This window comes from Patagioenas fasciata, chromosome 17 (assembly GCF_037038585.1).
Source record: "Patagioenas fasciata isolate bPatFas1 chromosome 17, bPatFas1.hap1, whole genome shotgun sequence".
In the NCBI taxonomy this organism is placed as follows: domain Eukaryota; kingdom Metazoa; phylum Chordata; class Aves; order Columbiformes; family Columbidae; genus Patagioenas; species Patagioenas fasciata.
Window position 1 is genome coordinate 7,393,667 of NC_092536.1, and position 11,743 is coordinate 7,405,409.

The 11,743-nt window shown below is 41.7% G+C and overlaps 1 protein-coding gene across 14 annotated transcripts in view; it reads left to right on the forward strand.

Moving 5' to 3' along the window:
• The window catches only part of ARVCF (ARVCF delta catenin family member), a 241,239-nt gene extending 233,312 nt beyond the window's left edge, over positions 1–7,927 (forward strand). For 13 of the 14 annotated variants that reach the window (XM_065851815.2, XM_071815902.1, XM_071815899.1 and 10 more), the window contains 2 exons: positions 1,182–1,295; positions 2,652–7,927. In XM_065851815.2, the coding sequence (XP_065707887.1) occupies positions 1,182–1,283 (102 nt within the window). In that variant the 3' untranslated portion in view covers positions 1,284–1,295; positions 2,652–7,927. The remainder of the gene's footprint in view (positions 1–1,181; positions 1,296–2,651) is intronic. The other variant, XM_065851818.2, reaches the window with a different exon arrangement.
• Positions 7,928–11,743: the final 3,816 nt, after the last annotated feature.

Sequence of the window (11,743 nt, forward strand, 5' to 3'; positions counted from 1 at the left end):
GCCAAGTGATTCACATTCAGTGGAAAAAATTAAATTTCAGTCAATTGAAAGCAAAACCCACTATTGTTGAACAAGGGAAATAAAAATGTGATTTGGAGAAAACTATTTCCTTAGATCACAAATAAGGATGATGTGCTGCTGCATCAGTCTGTCTGTAGTAACCTGCCTGGTCATGCATATCCTGCTGTGTCCTGCCATTCCCTGAAGGTTTACCCAGCAGAATGGCTTCAATCTAGACAGATGTTTCTTAAGCACAGGTCACTCTCTTCAATTTGCCAGTTTTGGGTACAGCTGTACCCTGTTGAAGGCTGCGCAGTTGGATTTTTTTGGTAGAGGTCCTTGAACTCCTTCATTTGTTTTTGGAACTGATAAAATAAATAGAGTTGATACTCAAATTGTGAGTGTGTCCCCCTGCTCCAATGTGGCGAGAGATGGCCCCACTCGAGCCGGTGTCAACAAAATAAACCTTCTAGTTCCCTCATCACAGTTCGAGTAGGTTTTACACGGATGCAGTGGGAATGGATGCACTAAGTGGCATATGAATGTGATCAGTAGGAGCTTGACAGAAAATGTCTTTCTAAGGAAAATAGGCTAAGGCAGGAAAGTTGTTATTTTTGCCACTCAAAATTCACTGAAGTGGTCCAATGCAGCCCTCCAAATCACATCAAGCAGCCCAAACTCCAGTGTGTGTCTGAAATGAAGCACAGCCCAGAGTTCAGTGAGTAGGTGCTTTGCTTTCATGAGAAAAAGAGAAGAAACATGTCACCTTGACAATGTGTCTCCCATAGTCTGTGTTGCCTCTTGGTTTTAAGGACAGGGTAACCTGAATTCAGCCTGTTATACCCCTCCTGCCCTCAGTTGGGCAGAGCTGAATAGCTGCTACTTATTTTTCTCCATGTGCTGTGAAGCAGAATTATATCTGTGGGGTCTGCTGGCTTGTGAACAGTTTGATAACTGTCGCCCTGAGGTACAGGAGTGGATGAGAATTGTGAATACCGATGGCAGGGAAGTGCAACCTTTTGGCTGTTGCAGATGCTTTTGTCAGTATTGTGCCTTTGCTGATCTTGTTTCTTTCTCTACCACTAATTTTCCCTTGTGCTCCTTTAAGCTGACTTGTTTTGGTGGTTTTGTTTGATTAATCCGCTCTGTTTTGCCTTTTAACTCCTCACCCTGTGCTGCAGAATGACACAAATAGGAAAAACATTAACAGGAGTAACAGGGCTTCGGTGAATCTGGTGGATGCCCGTGACATTAAACCCCAGCCTGTTGACTCCTGGGTCTAATTTGCATGCATGGTAGGTCCTTTTAATGGTAATTGGTGCTAGTGATTAACTTGTCTCGTGCATTATCTGTATCACTGTGGAGTCTCTTCAAGGCTAACTGCTAACTGGGTCCTTTCAGACAAATGAAAATCCATGTGAAAAAAAAAGTGGGTTTTATATTATTCAGTGTATCTTTAATAAAATGCAGTTAAACAGCACTGTTTGATTAGAAAAACCTGTCAAATAACCAGACAGAAAATTAGTATCATGAATGTTTGGTTGTCAGCTGAAATGTGAAAGATGGCCACTGTTAGGCCATGGGAATGAATTTGAATAGTGTGTTCCTGCTTCCAACCATTTTTTCCCCTCTATGCTCATTATAAGGATTAGTCTGAGACTTAAGGAAAAGCATATCCTTGACTATTTATGGATGTCCCCTGAGATTCGCATGCATTACACAGCCCTGCTCATCTGCAGGAAAGCTGCTGGCTGTACACAAGTTACTTTGCAAGGAGAGATGATTTTGCTTACACAGTAACCAATGACCCACTTCTCAATTCCTTTTTTTTTTTTTGTTGTGTTGCTAAAGGAAAGTGCCTTGTTGCTGCTTTCTAGTTCTCTGCCTTCGTCACATGCCAGGTTCCTCAGTAATGTCACTGGCCTTTCTTTTCTCCTGCCACTGCTAATCTGTCTCCTGCTGTCGTGCTAGACAGCCTTCTACCCTGGTTCTACCTTCTGGTGCTCCATGAGATGTGACGCTACATTTGGAACAGCAGGTTTTCTGCCCCTGGCTATGACTAACAGAAAATCTTAGTGCCTGTTGCAAAGGCACTGGGCAACTTTCCCATCAGAGTGAACAATAGGTCTTTAAGACCCAAATTCCAAAACATCGTCCACCCCTATAATTCTACATGTTAAACATTTGCATTAGTGGGAGAGAACACTCCTGTATGAATTTGGGGGGTGGTGGTGGATTATTTTTTTTCTTCTCCTCCTTCTTCATTTAAGTGCTGAGTGTTCAGACTGTTTCTGTCCCTGGGTTGGAAGCACCTGCTCAGGGCAGTTTCCAACAGGGAGCTGGAGCTGACGCTGGCACTGCTGGTGTCCCGCAGCTGGTCAGCACTGGTCAGCCTTGCAGGCCCAGCCGAAGGGCAGGGAGAATTAGCTGTGTGTCGTGCCCATATGCTGCACTCCTGCGCTCTTCCTCTGAGCAGTGAAGCTCACAGGTGGGGGACGGACTGAAAAGTGAAATTTCCGCTCCTTTTCTCCCAGGAACCCATACATTGGGGATAGGTTGATGTTTACAGTCACTGCCCTACTACAGGGTGATGGAGATCACCAGGGTCATGTTACTCTCTGGTATTAATCAGTTTTGACTTTATTTTGCAGGGCTAGAGTCCAAACACATTTTTTTTAATTGAGGGGGAGAAATAAACATTGAATTGACCCAGAGGATCTCATCAGTCACCACTGCCATTCAGATTTGGAGGGCGCTGCATCACTGACCGGCTGCAGATTCCAGGAGGACGTGGGGAGAAAACAGGACTGCCTGCCATTGCCAACCCGGAGCACCATGCCTTACAGCGAGACAGTTTGCTTTTTAACTCAGTTACATTCCCACCAGAAATAGCCACCACCTCCCCCTCCTTCCCACTCCTGCAAGAAGCAAGCAAGCAAGAAAAGAAATCCAAGCTTCCATCTAGCTGGCTGCGTTCTTAGGCAGTGACTCTTACATGTGGATGGTGCCAAGTATGAGAAGTGAAGGTCGTATGGCAGCAGATGGCTTCACAAATGAAAGAGAGACTGCAGAATATTTGAAATAATATCATAGGTGTAGCCATGAAGATTATAGCACTTTTCTGGTTTGGGGCTCGTTGTTTTATTTTTCTGTTTTGGGGGATTTCTTTTGAACTGTGAATCTAACATTTTTAAAGGCTTTTTGAAAAATGTTTAAGTTTTCTTTATTGTTTCCACAGAAAGTGCAGGAATGTTGAGTGGGTTTGTTGGATTTCAATGAAGGGAAAAGATGCAGAACAAAAACGCTGGTCAAGTGAACTGGAGAGTGGATGACAAAATTGATGCAAGCTGTATAATCTGCTTTTAGAGTAAGCTATATCAATCACAGTGCTATATTATCGTTATAATCTGGTGTACAATACTTCTGCCTTTTGAATTCTGTAATGGCTCTGTTTTTATGTCCACATATTGAAAAGCAGTTTATTGAAGGTTTCAGTGTCCCTGGTTCAGAAATCTATGCTGAGAAATGGAGTTGGCTGGCTTTTTATTTTCTTGTTCTCAAAGATTGCAATAAGGAGCATTTTAAATGTACCAGTGTTGCATTGATGATTAACAATTTCTTTTGCCATAGCTGTTAACACATTGCAAGAAAATCGGAGCTTTTTCGTAGGATGTCTTATTTTGAACATGCTATAATTTTAAATGGGTCTGTCACTTATATTTGATGATAAATTTATCACTGTTGGATCCATGTTTGCTTTGGGCTACAGATTCTGAAGAAAAACGCCACAAAGGGAACTGGTTCGGCATTTTTTAAATGATCATCATGATTTCTGTGTTCCTTTGGTTTTCTTTTAAGATTACATATTTCAGTTGATGTGAAAATCACACACGTGCAACAGTTCTCCTCTGCGATGCCAAGGCCTGCACTGTGTAAGAGGGAATTTTTACCTCACAAGAACGTACCCTGCATATATGGTACCTGGTAATGCCGTAAACTAAATGACTTCAGATCACTGATTTTCTCCAGGCATTGGTCAGGATGAGCATAGGAAGCAATTTGTCTCTGTGGTAACATCAGAGGACTTTTGCTGATTTTTATTTGATTGCCACTGTTTTTTGCCACATTTAGTTTTAAACAAGCTCCTAAAATCGGTGTGACTGGAAAGCACATTTTGAGTTTAGCAAACACCATTTGCGGTTTTCAGTGCCTGCCATTTCCTTTGTAATTAAAAAGGGGAAATACCCAACAACCTCACCTCCCCCAAAATATTACTGTAATAGTAAACATCTAAAATTTTTGTAAAAAAATATTTTAAAATTTAAAAAAAAAAGGCAAGTACCAAGAGCTTTGTATCTTCTTGAGTATATTAAAAATTTGACATGAATACATATATATAAATAAATAAAAAAATCTATATATCTATATATATATTGTTGTGCAGAGGATAGGTTAACAAAACCATGTGTGAAGTAGTTTGCAGGAGAGGGAAGCATTTGTTGATTCAGGGAAAAAGACTGATGCCAGAAGTTGTCAGTGATTTGGATGATACGTGTGCTCCTTCACACCCTCCCTTTTTGACACTCATCTTCCAGGTATGTTGCAGTGGTCACTTCTGGATCCTGGGGAAGGTCAAGTTGCTTGGAGCAAATGAAAATAGCAAAGGTTTGTTTTTTCACCTGCATGACAGTCCTGTTGGGCCAAAGATGCTCAGTGGATCAAGGGAAGCGAAGAGATACATCTGTGATTATCTGCATTTGTGTCGGGGCAGTGTCTCTCTATGTGTAGACATAAAGTGTGACAATGAAACCAGATACATAGTCTGACTGTATATTATATCAATGGTGCTCTTTTCATACTTGTTCTGCCAATACGCGGAGACCCTTTTAACCAAGCTACACAGAAGAGTTTTATATCACTTTTGGTTATGTATTTGGTGTATTCTTTTTGTATATGAAAGGATTTTTTTAAAAACGTTAAGTAATTAGCAATGGAACCTGCTTTGTAGCTGATTAGAACAGTGTAAGAGAAGGGCCATGCTGTCAGTCTGTCCCTGATCTACTTCAAACCATATATTTACCAAAGGAGTCTGAGCAAAAGTTCATTTAAAATAAAAACCTAACTGTTGAAAGGAGTCTCTGCTAAGACTTTGTGATTTAGTTATTGTACAGATATTTTAAAGCCAGCAAGAGGTTAACAAAGAAAACTGTAGGAAAGGGGAAGTGAAGTGACTAGGGGCCAGTTATGTCCATGACCTCCTATCCCAGATATCCCATGGCTCTCAGTGGGCACTACATGGACACTCGAAATCTGGATTGGCATCTACTTTGGTCTCTGTCATTAGTGGGCTAAGAACACCAAGGAGTAGTTGAGAAGCAAATTCGACCCTATGTGACTTTCCCCAAAAAATCCTTTTTGTATGTACACTGCATCCTGTGATAAAGAAACCTCCCTGTCAGGTTAGATGGTGTTGCCTGCCCAGGGTCATTGTAGCAAACTGTTCTTCGTTTTCCTGCGGGCAAGTGTTCCTGGCAGCCAGCGTACTTGTGAGCTGACAACATGGTTTATTGCTGCAGAAAAGCAAAGGATGGTACATCAAGAAGTCAAATACCAAGTCAATGGGCTAAGACTTCCCCTGGAAATCACATCTTACCCCTTCCCTTCCCATGCCTTACCATAATGATGAATTCCCAAATATGTAGCAATAACCCGTTATTTACATTACTGTGGTTTTTTGTTTTCACTAAGCTCTTGTCTGGATATTGAGGAGGAAGGAAAATGGATTGGGGGGTGACTTGCATGTGAGACTATTGCCTTATATTAATCAGCCCACCAGCTGAAGTCCAAAGCAAGGTACTTTGAACCAGATCGGGTGATCTAATGTCGTTTTTATCTATGGCCACAAGCTTGCTGGTGGGATGCCTGCCCGTACCCCTCCCCTTGTTGGCACAAGTGTGACTGGCTGGTTGAGCTGTTCTGGGATGTGGGTGGATGAACCCATAAATGTTGTGTTTTGGCAGCAGGGACTGTATGTCAAGAAGGGAAAGCGGCAGTGTGTGTGACTAAAGCTGCAGTAGGGTCTAAAGTCTCCTGCTAAAAGGCAGGCGGTGCTTTTTAGGGCTTAGGTATGTGACTTCCTTCTGTTGGCTCCACTGTGAAAACTGGAGGGAATCTGCCTGCAAAGGGTTGGGATGGAAAAGATTTTCTACTTGCAGAAATTCTAGTTGGGAAGAATGATTGTGGAAGGAAGTGATGGTGTTGCAAAACTCCTGCTGAAGAGGAGGAGGCAGTTTGATGGCCCAGTGAGGGCTGAGATAACACAGGGTAGAGGGAGACTTCTGATGGCACGTTATTAGTGCAAGAACTTTCTTCCCAGGGAGGTGACCTGCATATCTCCCAAGCATCTTTACTAAGCTGTGGAGGTTTAAAAAAAAACATCGTGTGTCAAGACTCCCCTGGAGAAGCATCAAGTTTTGTTGTTGAGTACGTGAGCAATTGTACTTGTGCTTACAACATCCCAGGTTGGTCTGTCTGTCTGAAGAATTCAAGGAGGAGAGTGGAAACGCAAGGCTTTAGGACATGTTGTTTCTGTCTTGGATTTAAGTAGCAATTTAGCCTTAAGTGTAACTTGACGACTCAAGATGTGTTGCCAGCTTGAAATGTTCCCCAGAGAACAGCTTGGGCAGCCGTAGGTGCTGATCCTCAGTGTCTTCTGGCCAAAACACCTGCCTGGTTCTGCTCTTGTGCACTCTGACACGCCAATCCTGAATGTGTCTCTATCGGGAAAACAAGTCTGGTCTCTGCCAAGACATCACAAAAGGGACCAACTTGGGGAGTAGGAACTGACTTGCTGTGACACATCAAGAAAGCAGGGGGTGGCATGTTCGTTACAGCAGATGAGCAAGTTCTTGCCAGCTCTGAGGAGTAGTCTTCAGTGATTTTTTTATTATTTTTTTTTTCTAGCATGCAAGGCTTCTGCTAGGCAAAGCAGTTTTCACTCCTAGAGCAGTTCTATGAGACTGAAGGTGGTGAGTTACCTTCTATTACTTGCCGTAAAGCCGAGTGTGTCGGCTCAGCTGCCTGCGAGAGAGGCGCACATTAAACCCTTCGAGGCAGCAAAGCTTTGGAAGCCAAACGGGCATATGGCGGCGGTTACAGCCTCTGTGCTGTCTGACTGCCCACTTGGTGAAAACAACAGTGTGCCAATAACTTCAGCCAGCATTTTTGTGCTGTTGGGGTGGAGTTGTGCTCTCACAGTTTCTGAAGGGGTTTATATAGGCATCGTTTATTGCAAAATTTCTTTGTTTTGATGCCCCTAAAATCTGGTGTTTCCTTACCTTTGACAGAGAAGTTCTCTGATTTATTGGTACAATGACTAACTTAGTGCATTTAAGGGGAAGGTATTATAAACCTTTTTTTTCTGTCTGAAGTTTTACATCAGGGTAGGATGTTCTGAAGTCCAAGGTGTGAGAAGGAAGATAGCGCAGATACTACAAGGCCTGCCAATCTGGTTCTTACTGTTCAGAAAAACAAAATAACTACACTAAGAAGCTTACTGGTAATTAGTAGCTAATGTGTTTGTAACTATCATGTGCCTTAAAATTTTCATGGTAGGAGAATTAAAAAAAATCAACAATGTGTTTTCTGTAATACTGCTCAACATTCTCTCTGTAGTTTAGACTGGTGGGATTTTGCATTGTATTTACACTGTACTATAAACTGAAACACTTAGAATGGTTTGATTTTACAAGTATGGAGAGGAAAAAAAAAAGGTGGAACATGCTTTACATAGAACAAATGTTACCGTGACAGAATGTATTACTATTATAGGATCCTTCCATAATGCAGACAAGTAGAATGCTTGTTAGAAACCAGGTATGTAGGATAACAATTTGGTGTGTTTTCAATAAACCATGCCTGGAAAGAACACATGTGCCATTGGTTATCTTTTTGTTACATCAGGTATCTCAAATATTCTTTGGCTTTTCAGCAGACATTTTCTGTGGCAGGGGTTTACTCAGCCCTGGCTCAGGTCAGCACACTGTGTGTGTTAGTAAAAGGTCAATGGCAATGAGAGCAATTAGAATATCCTTTAAACTAGTATAGCTGAAAATTTTTGATTCATTGCCATATGCTGGAGTTACAGCATGAAGTCCTGTAAGTACCCTGGACTGTAGATCATGTTTTTTTTCCTTTATAATATACAAGCATATTTCTGTGGGAAAGACATCTGCATCACTGTTCAAAGGCTTGCGTATTTGGGACCACAAGCCTGACTTGCTGATGGTTTTTCCATTTGAGAAGTTATTAACCTTTTCCAATTTAGTCATAAAATCCATGTAATTTTACAAATATTTCTCTTTTCTGAAATGTGTGCAAGTATTCTCATAAATAAAGAAAGAACAACAGAAAATCTTTATTACAGCAATATATGAGGCTTGGTTGAGATGAGAAATTGTTATTTTGGGGATGTACCAAATAATGTACATTTGTTGCTGTGTGGGGGAGAAAAATCCCGATACTGAAAAGTCAATCGTTTATTTCATGGAACAGTCAGTTACCAACAGCTCTTAATTCTCTTCAGGACTGCCTCTCCCTGGCACATTCATCTGTGTTGATAGGATCAGTAGGGAGACTGATGCACCTAAACACATCATACTTGAGCCACGTGTTCATGAAGCATGACAAAACCCAGGAAATCTTTACACAAGTGTTCCACAAGGTCTTACAGATAGAGCGGAGGTCAGGTTTTCTGTGAGTGAAAGGTTGATGAACCATTGTCAGTAGCAGAGTTTGCCTTATGTTAATTGCTGATTGTACCATTCACAGCACTATAAGGTTCCATTTACTTGCAAGTGCTTGCGAACATCACTTGAAAGGTCATTTTCAGCTTGTCTTCCCTCCTTATTTCAGATGTCCTGAATGCATCCCCAGGAGTTTTGTAAAATCATCTCCAGAATCTGTTCTTGCAGCTGGATGATCTAGTTTTGCAAGTGCTGTGGTAAGATGTGGGCACCTGGACTTAGCATCTTGCTCCTAGGTATCATCAGTGTTCAGCTGCAAGGAGGAATCTGGTTTGTTCTTTGTGGATACACTAAAATGGTAATGAATAGCAGACGCTGTAGGTGAGGTACTGAGCTAAACCTGGTACATTGTTTCTACAACTGGTCTTTTATAGCTGCCAAAGTGATTTCATTTCCAGCGTATCACAGGTTGGGCAAATGGAAGCAGTGAGTCCTGCAGGTGAAAGGTTAACCTGGTAACAACAGGCAAAAAATATCACAGCCCTCATCTGTTTCAGGTTTCAGCAGTGTCTTGGGAGAATGTTCTGTATTCAAGGGTCTCTTGCCCAGTGTCTTACTGTGAAGATCTCTGTGCAACTGTGCACAGCAATGGCAGAATCTCATTCTGATACGAGCTGACAGGGGATTTTTTACAATGGGTGGTTGTTTCGTAATGGGACCATTAACTGAGCTGTGGAGACAGAGGCAAAGACTAAAACTCTTTTACTGCATTTAGTGTGCATGCACAGCAAACATAGCCAGCTGTTATTCATGGGATACCTTATAATTGATTCCTGATTGATTGACTACTTAACCAAATAAGCACGCGTTGCTGTCAGGGTGGTGTCACCTCTCGTGGGAGAGTTGGGATCTCGGCGGTCTCTGTCTTGCTGCTTTTATAGATATTTATGTATGTTCTCTTCACTGCACCTAATGTTTGACTCATTGCTCAAAATTCTTCAGGGGATGCTCTTCCCTTCCTCATACCAACAGGAGGAAGCACTAGCTCCTGTACAAATGTATTATGACTGCTGTTTGCTCTGATGAGTAATTTCTGCTATAAGGATTGCTACATGGGTGCTGTTATGCTCAATTTGGTATTAAATCAGGAAGCGAAAGGGACTGGTGCTGGGTTTGACTTCCTCATAAATCCTCTTCCTCTCTTGTACACTCGTTTAAAGACTCAGTTCAATATTTTGAAAGACAACATCATGTTACATTTGAGGTAACAGAGGCTCTGGCAAAAACCAGACCTCACTTTCATGTGTTGCCTGAATCACTGAGACAACTTAGAGAGTAGATGTCATTAGGGGAATAGATCTCAATTAGCAGTATTCGTTGGCATCAACTGTTTGGGATACGAGTTGTGGGAACTGGCTGAAAGCTGTGTGTTGTTTGGAGGAGTTCCTTCCATTGAGAGCCTTCTATTGGTATGCTTTCCATGGGCAGCCTTTGAATGTGCTTTCAGATGCACAGTTCCATACCTGTTTTGTGCAAGAATAGATTGTCTTCTGGTTGCAACAGGCTGATGTTGCAATTCAGTGGGTTTTTAGAATATGTTTCTATTATAAGATCTACTGTCCACGTTCTGTTTCTCCTAGAACTCAAAGCATGACTTTATTTTGAAAAGTAACTCTTCTCCCTGGGAGATTTCACATTTGTGTCAGCAATTCCAGATCATATTTGCTCAACTGACTAAAAGCCTTTTTTAAAAATTGTCAGTCATGCAAACAGAGTCAGGCTTTTTCTTTTTCATCCCTTGCCACCAATAATTAAGAGCGTTTCAGAAGTGTGTTCAAGTGGAAAAATTTTTCTTCCATATGGAATTCTGTAAATAATCTGATGATACAGACAGTGTGTTTCTTTTTACAATTTGCTGTGCGGGAGATCCTTTCTAATGAATTAAAATACCTTCTTTATACTAAAGGGTGGCTGTTATATTTACACATTTATTCCATGTACATGATTCACTAATGCATCTTTTGAAATATCCATGCTAACTATGGGTTCCCTCCTTTCTTAATTTTCATGACGGTGTCTCAGATGGTAATTTTGGCCATTAACTAGCAGTGGGAATGTATTGTTTTGATCCTCTCCTGTAAAATGCAGAACAGCCTACCTGTTTACTCTTAAGCATCCTTCACCATATATCTGAGACTTTGGGTTATATATGTGTTAAGTGCCCTGCTATGGCAGGAGTGTCTAGGTGCAAAGGTGTTTAAAGCTAGAAACAAGAGACGTGCAGAAAAAAATCCTGGTCAGCTGTATGTATCCAGATTTTCCAATGTGCTCTAGAAACATGTGCATGCCAGTAAACAAGCAAATTTTGCAAAAATTGCTTGGAATCACCTGGAAGACTTTGGCCCGGTGACTTTGAGTTGAACCTGAATACCAAGAGGATGTGCTGCTAAGCAAGCTTACAAATCAGGGACATTCCCAGTGTGAGGTGGCAGTGTTAGAACTCTGTCTGCTCCTATGTGGGACAGCACAACAGTCACAAGGGGCTGCTTCTGTGTTATCTAATCCAGCATAGTAAATCTTGTGCCTTTCTCAATGTGACAGAGTTTAAATTGCTAAAGAAACTCTGATAATGTTGCCTTCTCGTATCCTTGTGAAATGTACATGTTCCAAGCTGGCTGGGTCATGATGCTTTGCTTGGTCCATTTCTAAACTGACTCTGTCAGAGTTTTCTGTTATACTGCAGGTCAGTTCTTTGTTATGCTTATTATTGGTGTGGTGGAGATGGATTTGCTGTAGCACACAGGCCGGGGTACATTCCACTTCAGTGAGATGGGCCATAAAAGGAAGAAGCTCCTAACGGGTCTGAAAGAATCCATCATGGGAAGGATTAGAATGGTTCTCTCTGATTTTCACTCTGATTTTCAGCTGTTGGATTTTTCTGTGGCTCTTCCAAGGCTGCAAATCCCAAGTGCAGTGCGGAATTCACGGGAAACAAAGGA